Source organism: Molothrus aeneus, chromosome 17, assembly GCF_037042795.1.
Source record: "Molothrus aeneus isolate 106 chromosome 17, BPBGC_Maene_1.0, whole genome shotgun sequence".
In the NCBI taxonomy this organism is placed as follows: domain Eukaryota; kingdom Metazoa; phylum Chordata; class Aves; order Passeriformes; family Icteridae; genus Molothrus; species Molothrus aeneus.
The window spans coordinates 8,684,110-8,708,845 of NC_089662.1; the positions used below are offsets into that span (position 1 = coordinate 8,684,110).

Sequence of the window (24,736 nt, forward strand, 5' to 3'; positions counted from 1 at the left end):
GACCCGGGCTCTGACAATGTCGCTGGGCACTGGGGACAGCTGGGAGGACCCTGGCCCCGTGGGGGTCCCGGGGCGCTGGCTGGGATCTGGTTTGACTCAGCACCATCCCGGGGCTGAGGTTTGTGGTGTCGAATGTTCGGGGCTGGGGGGCGAGCAGCGCTCCCGGGGTCCCCACCCGTCCCTGGGGAGGCGAGAGCGCCCGCGGGGAAAGGCAGCGCTCCCAGCCAGCAGAGAGATCAGTCTAAATCTGTCCCTGCCTTGGGTTCCGTGCCAAAAAAGCCATTAGGGAGCAGAAGAGGATTTATTCCCACGCTGGGAGAGCCGGGGGGTGGCCCCGGGTCCCGCAGAGCTCCCCAGGGTGGAGAAGTCCTGGGCTGGATGTGGCCAGGACACGCTGGATGCCGCTGATGGGATGGGTGGATTGGAAACAGCTTTAGGGGGATTTCTACCATGGGAGCTGGGGGCTGTGGGCATTGGGATGCCCCTGGCACCAGGAGTGCTGGCTGTGCCAAGCACCACCACTCCTCACCTTCCCCATCCTGGTTTTGGGGCACCCCTGGGCTGCTGAGCACACACTCCATCCTCAGCAGCCACTGCCGGGAAGGACAAATCCAAACCCCCTGGATCCCATGTCCAACCCTCCCACCAAAGTGCCCAATAACGGGGCTGACAGTGCTAATAAAAAATCAATAACCATTTATTCGATACAGCTGTTTCATACATACAGTACAGGGAGCGCCTCGGCGCTGCTCGGAGCTGCTCGGACAGTACTCTCCAACTGAGGATTTGTCAATGATTAACAAAAGAACAGATCATCACAAATCGGGAGTTTATTATAAGATAGTTTACCCTTAAAACAATTTTATTTTTTGCAAATAAACACTTTTTAATATATATATTTATATATTTATATATATGGTTACAAGTGATAAATTGAAAATTTTTTTTCCTTTTTGTTTTTTTTTTTTTCTGTTTTAATTTTTTCCCCAAAATACACTTATGCACTAATAACTGGCATCGACGAGAAACATTTGGATATGCCATGGGATGGGTGTCACGAGGAGAGAAAGAAAAGAACAAAATGCTCTCAAGGTTCCTGGGGGTGGGAGATGCTCCAGGCTCGGGCAGCTCCAGCCACTGGTGTGACACAGCCAACCTCACCAGGGCAGGTGTTGGGCCTGGGCCAAGGGTTCCCCACTTCCCCACAATCCAAGCTTTCCATGACTTCCCACAGGCTTGCAGCCCATGCCTGCTCCCATGGAGGTTTAACCCTTTCCTTGAGGACATGGGTGATGGGGTGGTGGGTTTCCCCAACAGTGGAGGCGCAGGACCACAGTGTCACAGTGCCCAGGGTGACAAAATCCCCAAATCCCACGGGTGATGGGACGGAAGGGGACAGGACAACTTGTCCCCCATCTGGTCCCACAGCCTGTCCCTCTGGATCAAGGTGGTTTCCCCTCTGGCACTGCCTCACTGGGAGCACCTGAAGGGGCACAACCTACTGGCCCCAGCAGTGACACTGAGGTGTCACTTGGCCCTGCCTGCTCACCTGTTGTGGCACTGGCAGGTGCTGGGGATCCCAGAATTGCTCTGGAACCTTCTCTGGACAAGCAGGAGTAAAGGATGCCTCATGGAGAAGGTGTGTGGGGGGAACATGTTCCTCTTTGAGTGATGACTAGTGGGGAAAACACCTTTTTTGGGGGAGAAAAAGCCCTGAAGATTTCACTTTCTCATAGATCCCTCCTGACCATGGTGCTGCCCTCACTGGGGCTGTGAGTGCTCTGAGGGTGACAGGGACAGCCCCAGCACCAGGACCACTGCTCCCACTGCCTGCCCTGAGACCCCAGATGGTCCCTGGGGTCCCCTCCAGGCTGGTGTCACTCTGCGAGGCCACTGCAGCTGTCCCTGCTCGTGTCCCTGCTCCTGCCAGACACTCATTATGGAAGCAGAGGTGGATTTTGATCTGGACCTCACAATGACCCCCTCAGCTGGCCCTTTCCCATGTCTACCCTGCCCTGAGCAGCTCCCAGGGCTCCCTGCCTGTGGAGCACAGTGCTGCCAGTTAATTTAATCAATGGAAGCCAATTAATTGCATGTTAATGAGAACAGAGTCCCAGGCCATACCCAAGGGGAGACACTGAGGATTGTGTGGTGACCATCCAAGCCAGCAGCCTGGGCTACCCAGATCTCCCTTCCCTAAGCCAGGACATGGAGCTCTCCTGGGGGCTTCCCTCCATGGCAGGACATGATTTTAGGATCCAGAGGCTCCCTCTGCACCCTCACAGAGATTTCAGTGCCAGGCCCAGAGCTCTGCCTGTGCTCCCCTTCCTGCTGCTGCCTGTGAGCTGTTCCAAGCTGTCCTACAGCTCCCAAAGCTCTCCCTGTTCCCCGGGGAGGCAGGATCTACCCCAGTGACACCATCCAAACACGATCTGATGAAGTGCAAGCAGCGACCAGGCAGTGACTAATTAAGCTTTCTCACTAATTGCCTCGAGGCCCCGCACAGCCAGCAATGCTCAGGCAGTTCCCTCAGCCGCAGGCACGTGCCCAGCTCGCTGGGCAATGCAGAGGGTGGATCCAGGTGCCAGAGCCATGGACAGAGCAGGAGCCCTGGACCCCTGAGAAGCCACCCTGGCTTCAGCCACCACTGTCCCCCCTCCCTGGCTGGAATGACCTGCCAGTGGAGGATGTTAATTGTGACTGAGCTGCTGCTCGCAGCAGAGAATGATACCGAGCCTCTGGTGGGTGACAAGGAGCAGTGAAGGAAAGCAAGGACTGAGGTTTGAATTGATTAAAGCAAAAGCAGAAGCTCCCCCTCTGATGCCTCTTTCCTGGCTCTGCATAGGGGAAAAATCAATTTAAGGTTTTCTGTTGTGCTACTGAGAGGAAACGTGCCCATTTCCCAAGGACCGAGGTAGCCTGGTTTTGTCTGGAGACGGGCACATCCCGGTCCAGGGATGGCTCCCCCGGGCTGGAGCAAGGTGTGATGACAGTGTCAGCACAGGAGCAAAGAACAGCTCCAGGGAAGAGCACAAGCAGGGATGGCACCACAGGGACCTGCCACCCTGAGGAGGGTGGTCAGGGGCTCAGGTGCATCTTTGGAAGCAGAGACTCCTCCTATGGTGGGTCCCAGCCCAAAAGGACAAGGTGAATGTGAGGTGCCTGGGCAGCAACTGGGCTCATCCTACAGCAGGACCCATGATTGTCTCTCAATGCTGCCCCCGTCCCTGCAGCCACAGCTGGGGAACCAAGACTCCATTCCTCCCTCCTGGGTGATCAGCACCGTCGGGATGGAGCACAGTGAGACCCTGAATCACCCTTGGATGCCCCCAGGCCGGGGGGCAGCTCCTTGGCTGCCATCTCCCCCTGACCCTGCACTGCCATCGTATCTCTGCCATCACAGCACTCCGGGCCCGGCAAACACAGCCCCAGCACCGAGGCACAGCTCCCTCACTGCACCCCCTCCACGGCTGCACTGCCACTCTCCACGGTGCGCACAGCATTCCCACAACGTCCCATTAAACCCTTTATAGCCTGACCAGCCGCAGAGCACCCCCTCTCCTGCTCACACCGCCAGCGCGTCCCGCTCCCTGCCCTGCCCGCGCCTCGCAGACAAACAAACCAACCCTGCCGAGCCCTCAGAGCCGCTCCCTGCCCAGCACCTTCCCCCGGACCCGCGGCTGCCGGGGAAGCGCTGCCGACTCCCCCGCACCGCAGCATCCCCCGCCCAGCCGGCCCAAACATCTTTGGAAACATCACCCGGAGCTGGGGGGCCGCTGGGCAGCTCCCCCCGGAGCGGCACGGAGCCGCTGGGGAGGGTCCCTGCCCGCAGGACCCCGCTGCTATTGCACTTCTCTTTCGCTCAAGCGGCACCAGGTTGGCGCAGGGGAGGGGAACCACGGGCCGGGGGAGGCAGCGGGGCCCCACCAAGGGCTATGTACATGGGCAGGGGGTGGAGAACGTCCCAGCTTCCTTGATCCTGTTTGTTTTCCAGTGTGAAACAAGGTCCGTGATCTGTTTAAAGTGGTTAACTGGTATTTTCTGTCTCTTTTTTTTTTTTCTTCTTCTTTTTTTTTTTTCCTTTCTTTTTGTAAAAAGAGGGTGAGAGGAGGGTGGGGCAAGAGGAGGTGGGATGGGAAGGAGGGGACATAAAACTGGGAGAGACCCCCACCCTGTTACCCTGGGCTGTAAACGAATCCTCGGAGACGAGTCTCTGAGCTGCTCATTTCTCGGGCATCTTGCTGGCTCCTCCCTTCCGCTGGCTCGGGGGCTTCAGGGCGAGCTCGTCCCCCTCGGGGCCGCCCCGGGAGCCTTCCCAGTGCTCGAGGGTTTTCTTGTGATTAGTCTTTGCTGCCACGCTCTCTCTGCTCTTCGGGGACATTTCCGGAGGCCTCTCCTTGGGTTTTCTCCCCCTTTTCTTCCCATTTGTGCTTTTCTTTTTCTCCTCTTTGCTGGAAGAAAGCTGTTCCCTGTTTTTCTTTTTCCGGCTGGCCTCTGAGGAGGTTCGGAACCAGTTCTGTGTCCGTGGGGTGACACGGGGGTTAGTGACAGTCCTGGGGGCAGGCACTGGCACCAGCACACACACCCCGAGCCTGGCCCACCCCTCACCCCACTGCCATCACCTGTCTGAGGTCAAACTGCTCAGGCTGAGCTGCTGCAATGAGCCTGGGGGTGTCAGGGACACCAAGGGGGACAGGGAAGAACCCCCCAGGCTGACTGGGAGCTGTTACTCAGCTCTGCTCTTAACAGACATGGATGGATGGATGGATGGATGGATGGATGGATGGATGGATGGATGGATGGATGGATGGATAGGGACAGCCCAAGGATGTGTGTGTCACAGCAGGGACCAGCCCAGGCCAGCTCCAGCTGTTTCCTTACCTCTGAGTGAGCCTTGATGATGTGGTACTTGACGCCACTCTCGGAGCTGAACTCCTTCTGGCACAGGAGGCAGCGGTACTTGCCCACTGAGTGCTCCCCCTGCAAGACACAGCGGCTCCTGCAGAGCCCAAAGCGCCCCAAGGGGTGGCCCTCCCTTGGCCCTGACCCTCCCGTAACCTCAAAGTGACACAAAATAAACAGACACAGGTGGTTCAGACACTCATGTCTGAACCACCAGATCTCTGCCAGCCTCGGTGCTGGGCCAGGAGCTCACAGCCACATCCTCTTTCTGAGTTTCAGTCCATGCCACTCGTGCTGCTGCCTGTGTGTTCCCAACATCAGGTGATGGGGCCATTGCCCCCTGTCCTCGCTATCAGCAGATCTGTGATCCCCTGGGACTGAGCCACCACCAGATTTATGTCCAACACTCACCTCATTTTCCTGTTAGATTGTCAAAGAGCCAGGGTGAGTGCTGGATTCCTGTCACCAGCGCCCTGGTGGGATGACAGATCTCCTGGCTCTGCTGCAGGTCATGGCACGTGGGAGATAATGGGCTCTCTATTGACGAGGGGGTTATGGATGGGCCCCTCTGGGCCATATATTTCCTCCCTGGGAATTTCTCCATAGCTGTAAATCTTGAGTCAGACAGGTCTGGCTTCAAGAATCCTTGTGCAAAATCATGCTGGTGCATCAATCCCCACTGAGGATGGGGTGCTGCCTGGGAGCAGCCTCTGCTCCTGCTAAGGCTCTGAGTATTCCAACCAATTCTACAGGATTTTACAGTGAGAATCACAGACCAGTCCTGGAGGGGCTGTGATGTATTTATGCCAAATTTGTTGGCACATGTATTCAAAGTAAATCCTCTCCCCTAAGGGGAAGAATCCTGCTGATGGCAGTGTGGGGATCACAGAGCAACTCCCCATTGCTGACACCCAGTACCTGGCCCCAGCTGGGCCAGATCCAGAGGATGCAGCTCTGTGGTTCATGGAAACGTTCATGCAGATCCTGGCTGCTTCCCGTGCATGGAACCAACCAGAAACCAGCTCCATTTTCTCTCAGAGAAGTAGCTGTCCTAGTCTTCTGTGTTTGTTCTTTTATCCTGCATAAATCCAGCTTCTCCTGCCGGATCTCTGCAGCCCATTTTCTAAATGATCTCATCAAGAGCTGCTGTTCTAGCTAGCGCTGGAGGAGTGCAGGAGTTGGTGTTTTTAATAACCACGGGGTATGTATTGGAGCTGCCTCCTGGAAGCTCCATTCAATGGAAGCTGCAGCTGGAAATGTTTCAGGGTATAAAGCTTTAGCAGCTCTTACTTGGTTCCAATTTGAGGGACCTACACAGAGCTCCTGATCCCTCCCCTGGGGCAGCTGCAGGGCACTGGAGCTCAGGGGTGCTCCATCCATCCAGTGGGAGGGCACTGGTCTCTGCTGCTTCTTCCAGACTCAGCTTATCCCAGGAGCAGCATCCCTCTAGCTGGGCTTCCAGAGGGGCTGTAGGGCTGCCCAAATTGATGGAAGAAGACTCCTGATTCCCACCTGCCTCAGGAAACATTCAGTTTCAAGTACCCAGCCCCTTGGCTCTGAGCCGCTGTGGCTGATGTGTGGTTGTGTGACATGCTGGCCATGCTTAGCCAAGGGTGTGTGAGTGATCTGTCCCAGGGAGCAGCTGGGCAGGGGCTGCTGTGGGACAGGAGGACATGAGGCAGGAGCACTGCTGTGGGTCCAAGTGTGTCTGCAGCTCCCTGTGACACTTTGTGTGTCAGAGGTCTGGGCTTGGGTGAGAAGCCTGTATTGTGGGACCTACTCTGTGTAACTGGAATAGCAGCTACATCCCCTCCATCCCATCTACTCAGCTCGAGCCTCTCTGCCTCCATTTGCCTGGGGATAACTCACTTGGAGCAGCATTGCTAGCCAGACCTCCAGCAGCCACCATCCTTTAACCTGTGCCATTGTCCCTTGCCTTGTTCCTTCCAAACCAGCTTGGGGGGGAAAAGAAAACCCAACACCAAAGCCACCTCTGAGAAAAGGGTGTAAAAGGCAGGACCTACCTTGTTGCAGTTGGCCAGGTGAGCTTTCAGCCCCGAGACACTGGAGTAAATGGCTTCACAGCACTGCAGGACAAAACAAAGCAGGGTTAGACATGATCCCCCTCATCCCCTGCCTTCCTCTGAGCTGTGGCCAGGAGCCTGCTGAGCCAGCACGGCCACCGGCCCAGGCTGAGCAGTGTGAGGTTAATGCTCTGCGAGGCGCCTGGGGCTCTGGTCACACGTTTCCCATTAGTGCTAATGGGAGTCATGTGGCCACATCCCTCTGCAACGGGCTGAGAAACGTCTCCCCTGAATGTCTCCGTGGAAAACCTATATTTGTGAGCTGTCGGGAGGTCCTGCTGGGCTACAGGAGCTCTTGGAGCCACAGCAGAGGCTTAACAGAGAGGAGAAATCACCCAGGCAGCAGCATGACCAGTTTCTGAGCAACGTCTTTTCCAAGTGCCTGTGTATGACATTAATTAGCCAGCCCGGCTCCCCTGGCCTTGTGGGAACTGCCTCCTTCAGAACTCCCATTAGCAAGGCTTTGTTTGGGACGATAAATCCAGGCTCAGCACCAGGGTGGGGTTCACCTCTCTGTCAGCTCGGGCCAAGGCTGTGTTTCACAGGGAGATGAGGCACATGCACCATGCCCTGAGGTCTGTGCTTGTCACAGGGCTTTAAAAAGCTTGGCTTAAATCTATCTTCGCTTAACTCTGGGAAAAGCAGGTTCTCTGCATCAAAAGGCTGTGCAGGATATGCAGCCTTCACCCTGTCAGGATCTTCCCAAAGGCAGCTCCAGAGCTCAAACTGGGCAATGCTGCACCTTCAGCCCAAGGGTGGCCCTGTCCCCAAGCCTGGTGGCTTGAGCACACAAGGAGGATCACAAAGGTGGGACATGCTTTAACCACACACAGCAGCAAGCTGAGGGAAAGGAGGTGAAATGAGTGTCTGAGCATCACTGTGATCAGGGGCCCAATAAGAACCATTTTGGTGGGTTTCTGCCCCAAAAACTCCCCCTTCTTCCTGCAGATGGAGACCAGCCAGCCCACAGAAGAAGAGACAATCCTTACGTTGTTAGGACAGTTGATGCGGCCCTTCTCCTTCACTTCATTCTTCCAGTTTTCCAGCAGCCTGGGATTGAGTTTTGGAAGCCCTGGCCGGGTGTAATTGAGCTGTGAACAATAGCAGTTGATTAGCAGAGCTGCACGCCCCAGCCCGGTCCATGGTCCTGCCTCTTCACATGGGTCTTGCCCTGCTCTGAAGGGAATAGGAGCTGAAAACTACTTGGGAGGCTTCCTGAGATGCCATTCTCCCCCTGGGCACCGCAGAGCAGGGAGGTGGCTCTGCCCAGTGCCCTGCCACCAGCGAGGAGTCCCTGGCAAACAGGAGAGGAGGCTCCTGCTCCCGGGTCCATGCCCACAGGGCCAGGACTGGACCCGGCCTTTTTGGTGCCCAGCCCTTCTGCCATGTTTTATAACCAGGGGAATAAACAACCCTGCTCACTGGGCAGAGGGGCCAGGGGCCTCCATGGCTGCCTTCCATGGATGAATGGGCACAGCCCGTTAAACAATGAAAGGCTCTTGTGTCTCTGCCTCTCCTTCTGGCAGAGCTGCTCCTTCCAAGTGCTTTTAATTAGCGCTTTATTAGCGACTTTGAGGGTTAGCATAGCAGCCTGGCCTTCCCAACTCCAGTTCTGCCTGTTCAGCACAAGCCAAGGCAGCTGTGGCAGCTCCAGGCATCTCCGGGCCTCCCAGCCACTGTGCCTGGCCCTACCTGCAGGGCTGCTCCCAGCCTGACACTGAGCCACTGTGCCAAGGTCTGCAGGGGACACTGGGCTGCACAACCACACCAGCACAGCTGCCAGCCCAGCCTGGTGAGCTCTGCTAAAGCCAGTGGATGTTGTTTCATTCTGAGCCCCAAACCTTCTGAGTGGGAGCAATGCATGGTGCAGGTGTGGGTACCTGAGCACCTGCCACTCTCCATGGGCACCTCTGAACACGGGACCCAACTGCATCCCTGCATCCCTGCTGGATGGAGAGGATGCATGGCCAAAAGGTGCTTGCAGAGGTGCAAACCCAGGCCAAACATTCCCCGAGGTCCCAAAGCTGGTGGTTTGGAGTCAAAAGGAGGCTGGCTGGATTTCTTTTCCAGCTGTGACTTTTCCTGAACATGCTGATAAAGCTGCAAATCTGCATTTGGCCAGCTCGCCCCAGCTGTTCCCAAACCTCCCTGCAAAGGGAAGCTCGGGATGCTGAAGGCTCAGATGCCAGCCCCTCCTTTCTGCTCAAATTGAAGTGATCCATGTGCCCCTGCAGCCCTCCCCTTGGCACGTGGCAGGGCATGGCTGGGTCAGGGAGCACTGGGCTCCATGTGAGAGGCAGGGGCACAGGGCCTTGTGAAACAGTGCTGTGAACACTGCTAAGGACGGATGTGGATGTGGAAAACTCCCCCGAGCCCCAGTGCTGCAATTCTGTCGTGCTTCGTGGCTGGGGGAGATGCCAGCAGAGCTCTTTGAAGCTCTGGGATGGTGCATCTACCAAGAGCTTGGTCCCCAGCCCAGGGAAGGCAATGCCACCTCCAGGGTAGAACACAGGAGTCCCTTTTTGCCATTGATACTGAGAGCCAGGATGCCAAACAGTCTCCATAATTAAAACCCAATCAATCCCATGAATGAGCAAACATTAACGGTAACCGCACACAGCCCCAGCAACAACCTCTCCCTCTGCCTGTCCCCAGGGAGGAGGCGAGGGGGGATGTTCAGAGATGTGGACTCTGCTGCTCTGCTTTCCCACTCCAGAGAAAAATCCCTCCCTGCTCTCCTCCAACAGTCCTGCACAATAACATGCAAATCCCATGTCTTCCCAGGGCGCTGCGGTTCTGGGAATGTCAAAGTCATCTTTATGTCTCTATTAAGAGGGAGCCCCAGGCATGGAATATTTTATATTTTTTTTCTTTTCCATTTATTTTCCTCAAACAGCCTGTAAGTGAAAATTTTCATGGCCAAATCATTAAACGACTACAACTGGTTTTGGCTACAGCCCATCTCTTGTGAACAGTCGAAGGATGCTGGGCTGGGAAGGTTTGTTTCCTTTGACTGACGGTTTTATTTAATTAACTTTCATATTTCAATCCTCTCTGCTCCCTAGACAGCTCTCCCCTTCCCCAAAATATATCACAGTAAATGAGAACCATGCAGGATGTCTCAGCTGACGAGCACCCCTGAATCCTCACCAGGTCCCCAGCACAAGGTACAGTTCTCCCTTCATCCTGCGGAAGCTGTGGGTGATGCTGTGAATGCAAAATGCACCCAGGGGTGCTGGGCAGCAGCCAGGTCCCACTGGAGGGTCTGCAGAGCAAGGGGAGGAAGGATGGACTCGGCCCCACAGCTGGAGCTGGGATCCGGTTTGGCCCCCAGTGCCACGAATCTGCAGGGCTCAGCCTGGTTCCTGCCTGCATTGCAGGGCCATTGTTTTGGGGGACAAACCCAAGCCAGCCTCTTCTGCTCTGGAATTTATCCTGGTTCCAGTATAAAACCTCAAGCCTGGAGATGACTTTTCCCCTTTAGCTTTATGACTGGCCTATGGCTGTCCCTTGCTCCAGATCCCTGACACCCCACGGCACCAAACTCCACAAGGATGTGCAGATTCCATGGCTGCCCCTACTGACACTGAGACCCCAAGCTGTGGGGAGGCAAGTGGAGTATCCATGTATCCCACAGTGGAGCTCTGCATCCTCCCTGTGTGGCACAGCTCCTGCCTGGGCTGCAGGAGCCCAGCACAACCTCCAGCACCTTGAAGCAAGGAACCCACCTCACGCTCTACCAAGAAAGTGTCACACTCCTAAACAATGGACTACCCACAGCATTTTCTCCCCTTCTGCCTCTTAGATTCCTCTTCCCTATCCTCAAGGAGGTTGTTTCTCATTCCCCACTGCACCCCAGAGCCCACTGCCATGAGCTGGGAACCTGCAGCCTCAAGGCTGCTCATGGAAGGCGACAACCCCAGCAAAGGCCAGAGGAGGGTCGGCATCATCTTCATGGAGCTTCTGCAGAGGGGATTTTTCCCAGAAAAGCAGCAGGGGTGTGCCCTTCCCCATCTGACATCCCCAGCAAGCGGCTGTTGTGAAACACCCCATCTGTTTCAGCTTATCTGGAGGCAAATAAAGATCGGAGCGAGAAAATAAGACTCCAGTGTATATTTAGAAATGCTGGATTTGGTTAGCAGAGACCGAAGGCAGCGCAGGGCCTGGGATGGAGCAGCAATCGTTTATTCTGCTGCCATTGCTTTGGTGTGAAGGAATCCATCCTCCCGGGGAAAGGCGAACACATCCCACCACAGGCCACCAACGGCATCCAAAGCCAGCATCCCTCTGTCCCTGCCCCCGGCTGGGACCGGCTGCCACGTGGCCACAGAGCAGGGGCTGCAGTGGGGCTGAGAACCACTGTGTCCCATGGGCTTGTGCCTTCCCCTGGGAAAAGGTTTTTCTGCCTGGAAAAGGGATGGAGAGGGGTGGCTTTCTTCATCAGCTTCCTTGAAATCAACACTGACTGCTGGGACCATGGTGGGGAACTGGAGAGTTCAGGGATGGAGCTTCCCCTGTGTTGCAGCAAGTCTGGGTGTATCCATCCACCTCTGGCTACAGACCTGAGCTGGGAAGCATCTATCCCTCTGGTATCCTGGAGATCCCTACAGCTTGCTGAAAAGTGAAGGAGCAGCTGCAATCTGCTGCTGATCCCTGACATCCCACTTCTCTCCACATCCAGTACAGGGTCTGCAGGCCCAGCAGTGTACTCCCAATGGCTGGGCATGACTCAGGGAAGGAGAGGTGGTGGTGGTGTGGTGGCTTTTCTGGGAATTCCATCCATTTCCCACGAGTCCCAGTGCCCTGGTCAAGGTGAACTGGTGTTTATCTTCCTGCTGCTCCAGTGGCTCTGGGCTGTCAGTTCCCTCAGGGAGGGCCACCACACACACTTGGTGGGGTGGTGGCACAGGGACACGGGGATGCTGCTGGGTGCTCTGTGCCTCCCATGTGGCACAAGGCTGCCTCACAGGCAGTTCTGTTTTGGGGCCATTATGAGGTCCAATTGGGCACTTGCTGGGAGGTTTCTTTCTACACCCTGAACTGAACCAACTTGTAAAGGCAGAGCAGTCCTGAGCAATGCAAACTGTGGCTGAGCAGAGCAGCTCAGAGCGTGCTGAAGTCAGCAAACTCCCACCAGCCTGCCTGGGCAGAACCTGCCTCCCACCTCCTCCCAGCATCGCTCATCAAGAAAAAATGTCATAGACTGAACAGATTATAAAGTGTTGTCAAGGGAACGTGACAGTCACTGCAAGACGTACCCAGAGGCACAAGCACGGCTATGTACGGATTCACCCACTACACTGACTTCCTCCAAAATCCATGTGGGATTTCATGCAGGGCCTGAGGTCTCTTGATCCTCCAACTCAAGAGCCTTGTTTTGCCATCTGGGAGCTGATCCAATTCCCCCCTTTCCCATCTTTAATGCAAAACTGCTTCTGCCAACCTCACAGCAATTCTTTGCTTTTTAGCACTGAGATGGGGTTCAGTTAAACTTAAACAATCAGGCTCTGAACACAAGAAATGTCTCATTAAAAAAGCCCACCAGCACTTCATGGAGCAATTACACCAGTGCTGGGACCTTTACGATGCCTTTGTCAGCCTGAGCATGTGCCCCTGCTCCAGGCCTGGGGTCCTGGCTGCTCCCTCAATTCAAAAAGAAAATACCCAAAGTCATGAGTAAAGGGAACAATTCCAAGTGGAAAGAGAAGAATGCAAGAGCTGAGATAGGAGAGGGAAAAAGAGAGCAGCACACCTCTTCTCTCACAGTATCTGAAATGAAACAGCTACTTTGGGCTGGGTTTTTTAAAGTTATTAATGCATTGCAGCTGAAGTCATCTGGAAACCAACAATGGCAACACCAAGCACTGGGGAAATAAAACGTTTGCAAGCAGGTCTGGCCCTGAAATACCCAGCTCTGCCCCAAGGTGGATAGCAGTGCTGCAGCTGGATCCCCTTCTGTGCCAGTGCCTCACTAGGATGCCAATGGGGGTAAAGAAACTGCTGGTTTGTTTCTGTGCTGGTTTTCCAGCTGTCCACCACATGCAGACCAGAGGTGAGCCAGCCTTGGCTTCTCTGGGTCTCTGGATGGTGGCACTTCTGCTGAGCACACACAGGTGCCAGGACAGCATGAGACAGCCTGTGGGAGCAGGAAGGCATTTTGGTGCAAGCTCTGCTCTCCTGCCACCCCTTTTCCTGGGGTGACCACCATCACTTCTCCAAGCTGGCTCTGAGACTTGGGCTGGTCTTATGGCTTGAGGTAGGTCCTATGGGCTGGGACTGTTCACACTCTCTTGATGCACTCTGATCCTCACTTTCATCTTTGCAATGTGCCCAGTATCTTGCCAGAGTGAATTTCAGAGCACTGGACAAGAGATGCCCAACTCTTCAGAGCAGGGAACAGGCCTGGCACCTACCTGCAGAGTCACCTGCTCAGGAAACAGGCTGCACCTCATGCAGAGACTCTGCATTGAGTCCTGGCAAACAAAAAGAACTCCTATTCCCTCTCTTTTTTTCCTTTATGCTGAAATGGTTTATGATTTACTGCTGCTTCATTCCTTTTACAGTCCAGACGGAGCATACCTGAGGGAATTTCAGCTTTAGTACATCCCCAGGAATAATCAAGCCTTCCCACAGGCAGAAGGGAGGTTTGGTTTAATGTGTACTCACTCCAATGCCTACAAAAAGCTCAAGCCTTTGGGGCCCTGTGCAAACCCCACAGCACTGCTGCTGGAGCTCGGGGGGCTCAGTTCTGTCTCCACTCATTGCCTTCCTCTGCTCCCAGCACCACTGCTCTGGGATGCTCCAGGCCTTTTACCTCCAGGAAAGCATCTCCCAGAAGTTAAGGAAGAGACGTGGAAGGGAGGGAATTCTGCCTGGGGCATCTTTGCTCTCTGACAGCACAAGGGAGATGGTTTCAGATCTCATCTGCTCTCTTCACGTGCTCCTCTTGGCTGCCAGCCTCTACTTCCCTGCTCAGCATGGACCAGAAATGACCTCCCACCCCAACACTCTCGGGGCCAGACCTTGATCTCGTCCCAGTGCACCTCTTTCTCCAAAGGGCACAGCTGCCTGCTGCTGGGAGCCTCCAGACCACAGCGGCTCAGCCTGTGCTGGGTGGGCTCTTCAGCAATAAATCTGCCATCACAGCTAATTAATTTAAGGCACAGTAAGTGAGACATGTGAGCCCTCAACCAGCTGGGGCCAGGCTGGAATCCTGGAATCTCCGTGTGCAGCTGGAGCCAGGCTAGAATCCTGGGATTTCTGTGCAAAACCAAAAGGAGAACTAAAGGCTGCTCACCCGCTTTGTTTCAGGCACCAGGTCATCCTTCATCCTCCTTTTGGTCCAATCCCTGGCCAGCTCATCCTCTGCTATCTCCTGGAGGTGGAAGACGGCGACTTGGGCCGACGTCCGGCGGATGCGGCCGCTCGGGGTCCTCTCAAAATCTTCTACAGGAGCAGGCTCTGGCTTCACCTCTGGCTCCTCTGGAGGCTGCAAGAGAGACAGAGTCAGGGAGGGCATGACAAGAGAGCAAGTGAGCTCTCTGGCCCCAGGATGGGGATGCTGGGATTTGGGCTGTGTGTTTCCAGGCTTGCTTTGTGCCTCTGCCCTGGAGCATGGGAGCAAGGGGAGCACCCGCCTCCCTCAGCCCAGCAGCAGCCATAGGCTGTGTCCCTCTGTGCTCCCACATGTATAAATGTCTCCAGTTATTAGATTTAGGGAGTGATTAGTGTCAGATGCACTGTCAGTAGGGATCAAGAGAACAGAAAGGGATGCTCCCCAGGGATAGATCCTGCCACCCCAGCACTGGCAAGCAGCCGGCGCTTGTGAAGGAGCGGCCTGAGGTCTGCTTTTTTTTTCCTGCACGGCATAGATGCAGGGTGGGCTGGAGCAAAGCCCTGTGGGCACTGGGGAAAGGGAATGCTGCTGACCACTCCCATAAAACAGCATTTTTGGAGGGGTGGAGGAGGGTGCACCCTGTTCCCCCCAGCACTGCATGGTACAACACACGTGCATGGTGATTTGAGGGAGAAAACAACACCGGCCCGACGTCTGCACCTGCCTTGCCCGGCCCGGCCCTGCCCGGCTCTGTCCTGCCCACGGGCTCCGCAGCTCTGCAGTCCCCCCCGGGGGGGGATGGCCCCGCTCCTCGGGCTGCAGGGGCCTCCGGGGGGCTCACCGAGGCCGTGTGTTCTGACCGCACGTGATAGTCGTGGCCAGCCTTGGATTTGTACTTCTTGCCACAGTGTGGGCAGCTGAACACGGGCTTGTCGGCCTCGGCAAGCTGCTTGCCACACCGCTTCTGGTGGTACTGGTAGCCCATCAGGCTGGAGAAGTTGGCCACGCAGCCCTATGGAGATGGGGAGAAGGGAGGGTTAAGGAGGGCTGGGGTTTCACGTGGCCACGTGTAAAAGGTTGGGGTGCCGTTTCTCCAGGGAGGAACATTCCCGAGGAGCCTGCTTTGAAGAGCAGCATTCCTGAGGAGCCCACTCTGAAGAGCAGCTCTGCCAACCCATTCTGTCCAAGTGTTGGGGAATTTGACGGTTCCCAAAGAGCCAGGCACAAGCGCAACAGACAATGCCCTGGAGGGATGGGAGGAGCTGTCCCCGCCCCGGCACTCCCTGCCCAAACACACGGACAGAGCTCTCTGGACAGACACACAGCAGGCAGCGGGAGGGGAAGGCACTGGGGAGGCGCTGCCTGCACAGACAGCAAAGCACCCGCGGGACAAACCTCTGCCACACGCCTCCCTTACCTGTTCGTGACTTGTCTGCAACCCGCTGGCTCTGGTTTTGGTGTGGTTTGGTTTGGTTTTATGCTGTGCCCAGGACAGGCTGTGCTCCTTCCTGAGCTCAGGAGGCAGAACCTGCCCTCCAGCGCTCCTCAGTCTGCCCTGTGCCCACCCTCCTGCAGGGCTGTCCTGTTGCTGGAGTGCACAGAGCCACTGGGACAGGGATTGGGATGGCTGAGCTAATGTGGAAACGTTGAGCACATGCCAAGGGATGCCTGGAGAGTACATGTCCCCTTCTGCATGGGACTCTCTCCTTCCACTTTTTCACAGAACGAGAAACAAGAATTGTTCTCGTACCTCATTGGGGCATTTCAGTTTTCCCATCTGCTTTAGCACTTTCCTCAGCCTTTCCCGCTCTTCCTGTTCACCAAGTCCAGCGGTTTCCACAGGAACAGGCTGGAAACAAGGAAGTAACAGAAGCGACAGAGTCAACCATTTACTCATGTCCTCTGTGCCAGGAGTGGATGGTAAAGCCCTGCCTTGCAGGGAGCTGCCCTGGGCTGGAGGGAACCTCTCATTAGGAGAGCTGGATCTCCCACTGCTGCGTTGGTATGTGCTGGATCTGCTCAGGCCTTTCTTGTGATTGCACCCAAAGGGCCGGCTGAGAAACCCAGGAGCAGTTCCTGCACAGAGGATTCACCAGCAAGACTGAAGAGCAGGAGATTAAGGCACAGGTAAAAGACAAGTCACAACTGGTAAGCATGGGACATGTAGAAATGTAGTTATGCCTTGCCCTGGTATCTCTCAGAGATGTACAAAATTTATTCATGATAAATTTTGTGGCTGCTTCTCCCATGCACATTGAAGAGCTAAAGATCAGATTTTGAGATTCGTGCAAGGCAGAACCCATCAGTCCCAGATTTGCAGGCACAGTTTTGGAGGCAGAGCTTTGCCACTCAAAATCCACCTCACCATACTCACCAGACCTTCCCCATGTTGGGGTCTGAAACCCTGATTTATTTTTTCAGCTCTCTGCTCTACTTATCAGGATCAACAGGAGCCTAACTCACTACCTAAGGAGGAAATGCTTTCCTTGGCAGGAAGGGGAAGGCCACCTTCCCAGGCTGAGCAGTGTGTGAAATGCTCCAAAGGTGGATCCCTCCTTTACAAAGATCATGGAGAGAGGAGTTTTGATGGATGGCTTCCTCACCTGCATGGAGAAAGGAGGCACAAGACGAGCACAGCCCAGCTCCCTTACCTTGCTGACGTGTTCAGCCATGGTGTGGTAATTCAGCCCAGCTTTGGACTTGAACTGCTTTTTGCAGTGCTGACACTTCAAGGCATCCTGCAGCTGAAGGAATTAAAGGCAAGTCACCAGATAGGCCACATCCTTCCAAGGGCTGCTGCTGCTGCTGCTGGTCAATAACCCCATGGGTGGCTGTTGCTGCAGCAGTAGCCAATGGTGGGACCCAGCAGGCAACACAGCACCCCTGCTTTCTATCCCAGGCCCTGCCTGCAGCTCAGAGCTTTCTCTCTCTTGTCCTGGATACTGTTATCAAACCCACATGCCCCAATTTTTGGAAAACATTCCATTTTGGGTTTAGATTTAAAGCCTCAGTGGCTGAAAACATCTGGATCTGGCATCTTACTCTTCCTGTTAAAGGGTTAGAGAGAGAAGAAGCTTTGATCTACCAATGCCAGTGGACAGTACTCTGCAGTCCTGTTAAGTAAGACAGATGCTGGCATACAGTGCAATTTCTGGGTGCCTGGGCTGTGTGAAATTAAGGGCACAATCAGAGGAGGATATTTTCTACCTCTCATTGCCCTGCTGTTTGACCCAACTCAGCCTCCTGAGTGTGTGGGGAGATGCATTAACTGCACACCCCGAGGTACAAGGGGCATTTGCACAGTGGGTGAACAGATCTTGACTTTTGCTGGGGCAGGGACCAGAGATTACTGATTCAGGAGGTTCATGCTCTGGGCACCAAGAGACAGAGTATCTCGACAGGGAGCCAGTGCCTGGCCAGCCGTGGTCATTCCTGCTTCTCCTGCCAGATGATTGAAGGGAGGGTGGTGAAGGTGAAGCAAGACTGAAATAAAAGCTGAAGAGGCAATGAAGATGGATCTGCAAATCTCTCCTCATTATGGAACTCTGGGAAAATGAAGAATAGACTCACTGCAGTCAATTGGGAGTGACTCATGGTACCTGCACTCCCATCAGTTAATCTTGTCCCAGACCCAAGCACTTCATCCTAACAAGGTGGATTCTAACAGCTCCTTGACTCATTAGATGCCACTAGCAGCAAACTTGGGATTTACTCCTCAGGTCAACACTTAAAAACATACCATGTCCACATTCCAACAAGCCCTCCCAGCTGGGATTCCAGGATGATATAACTGCCCTTGCCTCCTTCAGGCCCAAGCATGTTGCAACCCTCTCCATCCCTTATTTCCTTTCCAAAACCAAAGGAAACAAGTCACTAAGCAGACTGCTTAGTGCAGACTGCTCTTTTTTTTTTTTAATAAGAGTTTTGGGAGCCTGCACATCCTCTTCCCATTGTCCAGCTAAGGAATAAATCAGTCATTAAAAAGAGGGGGTGCCTCAACCCCAGGCTGGCTCTGATAGGGATCCCACGTGGCTGTAGCAGCAGGGTCTCACTAAGGCTGTGCCACAGGTTCATCTCAGAGATGGAATGCTGAGAGCTGAACCTCTGGTCACACACCTGGAGCTCAGGGACTGTCCTGTCTGTGTTTCCATGAAGCATCCCAGCTCCCAGAGCAGCACAGCCAGCTCTGGCAAGGACTCTCCCTCTCAGGAACTGTGACAGAACACCCACTCCAAGGGCTGGAGCCCGAAATCTTCAGCTGAATATAGGGCTGGCATATTTCCAGCAGGGAAGACACTGCTGAGTGCTCCAGCAGAGCCCTGCTCAGCAGGTCATCTGGCTGTGCAGGCTGCACACAGCCAGCCTGGCTTGGGAGATGCTCCAAAGTGGAGGAAATATGACCAGTGATGGCCAGGATCCCCACTCCACTGAGGCCAGGCGGATATTGGAGGCGGCAGGATCCTGCCCAGCATTGCTGTAGGATGGGGTTTGGGAGGGAGAGCAGCCTCCCACTGCTGTATAAACAGCAAGGCAATGGCTGGGGAAGCATTTACAGCAAACGAATGTGGAATCAAAGCCCAGCCACATATTTTCAAAGCAGGAGGCATCGATCCCACGTTGGCTTTCTGTGGCGACGGCTCCGCCAGGTGACGGATGAAGATGTAATCCTGTGCTCTGATGGATGGTGGAGTGGCACAGAGACAATTTTTCACTGCACCATTACTGAACTCCTGCATCCTGACAGCCTGCCTGAGCACATCCAGGCTCAGAGTCTCCCTGAGACACACTCTCATGCAACCAGTTTATCTGATCTGATACAAGGCACAACACACAGTGAAACCCCACAGCCAGGGCTCCAGAGGAGGCCAGATTAGAGACAACCCCAACAATCTCTCCAGCCTTAAAACTATTTGTTTAGCTACTAGAAATACCTGACTCTGTTGAGACACTGGGGCAAAGGGATTCAGAATTGCTGAGAATTAGTGTCCAAATCCCTCTGGGTCAATGCAAGCCAGCCAGCAAGCTGAAGATGACCAACAAGTGTTCTATCAAATACAGTTGAGAAAGGTTTTAGGAGCATCACTGCACATTTATGAGAGGCACATATACACATCCATTCCCCCCAAAATCCATGTGTTTGACTGAATAAAGCAAGGCCTTACTTTCTGGCAGACATCCATGTGTTTCTTGAGTCCTACAATAGTTTTCCTGGTTATAACACTGCAGGTTGGACAGGAAACTTCCCCCTTCTCGCTGATCTCCCGCTGCCACTGGTCCTCGGGGTTTGCTGGTGAGGGAGAGAAGAGAGGTGTTGCATCCAACCTGCCTCGGCTGCTTGATTTGCTAAGTTGAAAAGCAGTGAAGGGGGAAGTTCCTGATATTAAAAAAAGAGATACACTCTCCCAGGCAAAGCCAAAACTGGACATGAAGCATGCAGCTCCCCCTGTCCCACTCTCCTGCAGCTGCCCAAATAAACTGGGTCACTGGGTCAATTTTATGTAGAGTTACCAGACCTGGTGACCTGGGGAAAGACCCAGGTCTTTTCCAACCACTCTGGTATCTTGCACACTGGGAGTTATAAGAAGATGATGGTGCCCCCAGCCACCTGATCCTGCCCTGCTTGGAATAACTTCCCCCTGCCAAGTGAAACAATTAGCGGGAGTGAAACAAAGGTGAGCGTCTCAGCTCCATCCGGACGTGTGCCTGGAAAGCTTCCCTGGCAATCCTCTTCCCGACAGACACGGAGGAAGCTGGGGGACTGCTGGCTTCCAGGCATCTGTTTATTTGAATGGCTGTGACTGGTCTTAAAAAAACCCAAAATAAGAGATATGTGGGGCCAAAAGCAGTTCCCAGGTCCAGAGTTCATGCCGTGTTCTCAGCAGAGCAGCGCTGGCCTTCCAGCAAGGGAAGCCTGGGCTGAATAAAATCTGCCAAGTCTGTTTATTTGGATGCTCTTGCATGGCTGTGAGATCAGAGAGTCGTTTATTTGAATTTGAAAGCAGTGCAAGGCACTGCAGCTGTGTTTATCTTGCACATCCTGCGTTCCTCCTGCTGTCAGAGCTCTCAGGGAAAGGAAGCAACCTGTGCTGGGTGTAGGCTGCACCTCAAGGCTCAGGGAAGGCGTAATTATGCCCAGAGTTATGCACTGCTGTCATTCATGGGAATGAGGTTAGAAAAATGCCATCATCACATGGGTCACATGCTGACTCACAGTGGAACTTGGCTCTCAACTCCCAGCACTTTCATCACGTTGACCTGGCAGTGAACTGAGGGTAAGGCACCCCTCAGGATGTCAGTTGTGGCGGCACCAATATTTTAGCAGCAGTGGCTGTTTCCACATCTGTGTTATATCTCAAAAGGTCAGGAGTTGTGTGCTCCTACCTCTGACTTTGTGCTGCTTCTCCTGACAAACCTGCCGGAAAATTCACCCAGCAAACAACCTGCTGGGGCAAGAGGGGTGTGGGGATGGAGGCATGAAGGTAGGGGCCATGCAGGCTTGGGGTAGTGCACAGAAAAGGAGCTAAACTGCACACAGAGCTGCTGCCTGTGCTTTGCCCCCACCAGCCTCACCTGCTGGTGGATGCACAGGTGTTTCCTTCTTCACACCAGCTCCTGGAGGTTTCTTTTTCAGCTCCTCCATGTTGGCATTTCCCTCCAGCTTCTTGGCTCGATGAGCTTTTGCTTTGTCCTCTGCTTTGACAAGACCTGTAAGGAAAGAGGATTTTTATTCACTACTTGCTTTAATGCCTTCTGAGCAATTCACATTTAACAGGTAAAAAAATCTCCCTCTAAGCCAGGGACACTGAGCTGGCTGCGTGTCTGCCAAGGCTGTACATGTAGGCTCGGGTCCATAATTATGACAAGCAATATTCTAACAGCTTGTGGTGTTTCACAAACAGCATCATAAACTTGTGTTGGGGAAAATGAACTATGGAAACTCCATGGCAAAGTGAGGTAGGATGCCTCCAGCCAGGCAGACAGGATGGGGTGAAGGGAATAAGGTGTTTTGCAAGAAACTGAAGGAGGGAATTGGAACAGCAAGTTCAGTTTGTAAAAGGGATGTTCCTGCTGATGTTCCTGCACTGGAAATGCTGCTTAACTCCCCTGGATCCCCAAATCCATGCGTAGCTCAGCCCTGTGCCCGTGCTTCCACAGAAGGTGCTGGAGGTAATGAGGTGACTACCAGGTCAGATCCACATCCCCCTAAACCTGGGGGCTGTGACTCTTGCAAACCCAGGGTCTGAATGGAGACAGCACCCCATGATATGCTGGGGCAGTGACTGCCACATGGAGCTTGGGGAGCGTAGACAAACCCCTGCCCCATCTGCACCTTCCATCTGAGGCACTGGGTCATGGGGACACCTTGTTCTCCAGGAACCCACAGCAGATGGTTCAGTCTCCAGCAGCGCCTCTGTGGGGAAGATAAGGGAAACAAGCCCAGACTTCCCAGGAGCCAGAGGAAAGGAAATCACAGAGACCACATCCAGCCTGCTTGTCAGTGTTCAATTCCTTCAAAGCCATTAGTGCCTCTCCCCCGAGTGCCTCATCCTGGAAGGTGCTGCCTCCTGCAGTGCCTGGAAATCTGCTTCCTATTTCTCTGGCTGAACGTATCTCATAGTCAGCCTGAATCCAGTTGCTCTCATTCCAGGGATGCTCCAGGATTTCCCCCTCCTTCCCAAGCCCATTTGGGTGTATTTATGGAGCATGACCAAAGTCCCACTTGCTCTTGCTTTGTCAGGCTGCAGCAGCCAATTCCTGGGCCTCCTCTCAGCAAACATCCCGGCAACATGTCTCCTCTCCCTTGGATTCATTCTCCCGAACGTGGGCGACCAGCCCAGGAGATGGAGGATGAGGGATGGGTGCGTCACGAGCCTCTCTAGGCAGCAGAGTTCCTTCCGATGCCGCTGGAAGCGCTGCGGCACGCAGCATGGTGGGATGCTGATGAGAGGATGTTTCTCATATCTCACTGGTGTCAGCAGCTCGTTACTCTTGTGTTACAGATGAGCACACACCCGGATCCTTTCCTCTGTCCCCTCGTTTCCCAGCACCAGGCTCCAGAGCAGAGTGGACAGGGTTAATCAGTCCCAGCTCTGCTGCTGCTTTTCACTCTCTTTATGGCTCTCCCGTGGTAAAAGGTGCCAGCTCCTCCAGTGTGAGATCCTCGGGCTTTGTCTGACTCCACCACAGGGAGCCCTTCCCTTGGGAAAGGGACTTCCCTGCAATGCCCTGGGGAGAAGGTACAACCTACAGCTGCCCAGAGTTGTCCTGTATTACCTTTCAGTCCAAATGTCCCCGAGATGGACGGCTGCTCCCCCGTAAACTTCTTAGGAGTTTTCTGTTTCCTTCCTGACTCAAAAGAGAGAAACAGAGAGAGAGATTTGGTCAAATAACTGTACTGCCAGGGGGATTCATCAGTCCTGGGGCATGGGGTGGGCACACAGTCCATGTTAGGAGTGGGTCAAAGGCTGTCAAATGAAGCACCCACCCACTAAACACCAACAGACTGCTGCTTCCCACTCCACAAAACCAGGATAAATCTGTTATTCAGGATTAATTCAATGAGTGAAAGTGGTGGCTCTGCCTAGTGCAAAAGCTAAGCAGCTCCCACATGTGGCTATGTGGCTATGTGGCTGTGGTGGTTTGCTTTGGTGTTGCAAGCAGTGGAAATCATGATGGGGACAACCACTGTCCTACACCAGCTCAGCAGTGACCATGGACAGACAGAGACTCCTCATCCTGTCCCAATCCTTCAGGAAGATGAGTTTGCCAGAACCATTCTGGTTTAACCTCACACACTCAGAGAGGACAGACAGGCTGACACGGCAGCTTGCTGTGCTGCCAGGAATTCAACCCATTTCCAATCCTATCATAGGATTGTTAAGGTTGGAAAGATCTCTAAGATCATTGAATCCAACCATCACACAGGTCCTTTGGAAATACTTCCACCACAGCTACAACTGTGGAGTTTAAACTCCCACTGAAGCTGCAAGAAACTGGAGAGCAGGGCAAGTTATCAAGGTCTGGAAAAAAGGCTTGGCCATCCCTTGGATTCAGAGACACTCTCAGCAGTGTTGGCTGCAGCAGATCCCCTTCCCATGGGACACCTTCTGAACCAGCGTAGCCCTGGGCTCTAATCTTACTGTGCTTCATCCTCTCGGGGTCTTCCTCCTGCAGGGAGGCCTGGCTGCCCCGCTGCTGCCCGACGTCCTTGCCACTGGAGGATTTGGCCGTGGGGGTGGCAGCTGCCATGGCCTCAGCTGCTGCAATCTGGAACTCCTTGCTCTCCCGGCTCTCTGCCAGGCACTCGCCGTTCTCCGCGTGCTCCTGGGCCACGGCTTTTTCCGTCTTTGCCTGTTTGGGATGGATGGTGGGGCAAGCTGAACTCTCAGCAGGTCTAGGGCAAAGCACAGAGGGCTTGTTTAAAGAGGGCTTGTTAGACAAGTGTCCTGACACCTCTCCCCCCTCGCCAGCCCAGGTTGTAGGAATGGAGGCAGGCATGTTCCCCTTCTCCCAACCATCCCTGTGCCACTGCCATGCAGCCCAGCCACAGCCTGGTACCTTTTCTTTCCACTGCTCTTCCCAATGGCCTTGGGCACTTTGTTTTCTGCTTTGCTGGTTGGCACTGGCCGGTCCAAGTGATTCCAGAGCCGATGCTTTTCCAGCTGGGTTTTGGAGGTGAAGGCAGCTTCGCAGTACGAGCATGAGTATGTCAGCTTCTCTGAGATTGCACCCTGAGTGAAGCAGGGAGAAGTAGGTGAGCACAGATGTTAGATCACAAAAGAGAGGCTTTTTCTGACACAGGCATGAACATAAATCATGTGTAATACCCTTCTGCCCTTCCAAACGATTACCCGAAGTCCATGATCCCCCTGGGCCAGACCTCACACTGAGCTGAGAGATCTCAGTCCCTCTCACACACACACCTCACAAACTGCTCCTGGCCCACCTCTGCCCTCCCCATTTCCTCATTTTAACCTCATGTTTTTCCTGGTGTTTAAGGCCTGAGAGCAGCTTTACCCTGCAGATGGTAATGGAAGAGCCAGCCACTGGAAAGGACAGACAGTTCTCCAGTTTCCTTACCCCTTGGCAGCGCTGATAGTGGTACTTCAAGCCATAAATGCTGGGGAACTCCAGCCAGCAGCCTGAATTGGGACATTTCACCCTAGAGTGGGCTTTGAATTCGTCCTTCCACTGGTTCATCAGGGGAAGCTGGGAACAGGAGAAACAAGAGATAGCTGAGTGAAGAGCACCCTGTGCCTGGCTGTGTGCTGATACATCCCAAGGGAGCTGGGAGAGCATATGGGAAATCTGATCATTCCCATCCATCCTTTCCACCTTCCACCACCAGTCATGAAGGGGACCCCAGGGGTGTATTTCAGGGTATCAGTGCTCACTCCAGTGAGAGCTGCTGGGA

At 54.2% G+C, this 24,736-nt stretch overlaps 1 protein-coding gene across 3 annotated transcripts in view; it reads right to left on the bottom strand.

The window, feature by feature from the left end:
- Positions 1-676: 676 nt before the first annotated feature.
- The window catches only part of ZNF512B (zinc finger protein 512B), a 29,728-nt gene continuing 5,668 nt past the window's right edge, over positions 677-24,736 (bottom strand). Inside the window, exons 4-17 of one of the 3 annotated variants that reach the window (XM_066561483.1) lie at positions 24,403-24,531; positions 23,881-24,053; positions 23,463-23,716; positions 22,597-22,668; positions 20,893-21,027; positions 19,485-19,609; positions 16,974-17,066; positions 16,073-16,171; positions 15,164-15,334; positions 14,284-14,475; positions 7,976-8,077; positions 6,927-6,989; positions 4,882-4,980; positions 677-4,516 (exon numbers count right to left, since the gene is read on the bottom strand). In XM_066561483.1, the coding sequence (XP_066417580.1) occupies positions 4,223-4,516; positions 4,882-4,980; positions 6,927-6,989; positions 7,976-8,077; positions 14,284-14,475; positions 15,164-15,334; positions 16,073-16,171; positions 16,974-17,066; positions 19,485-19,609; positions 20,893-21,027; positions 22,597-22,668; positions 23,463-23,716; positions 23,881-24,053; positions 24,403-24,531 (2,001 nt within the window). In that variant the 3' untranslated portion in view covers positions 677-4,222. Of the gene's footprint in view, positions 4,517-4,881; positions 4,981-6,926; positions 6,990-7,975; positions 8,078-14,283; positions 14,476-15,046; positions 15,335-16,072; positions 16,172-16,973; positions 17,067-19,484; positions 19,610-20,892; positions 21,028-22,596; positions 22,669-23,462; positions 23,717-23,880; positions 24,054-24,402; positions 24,532-24,736 lie in introns of all 3 variants that reach the window. The other 2 variants (XM_066561481.1, XM_066561482.1) reach the window with 2 other exon arrangements.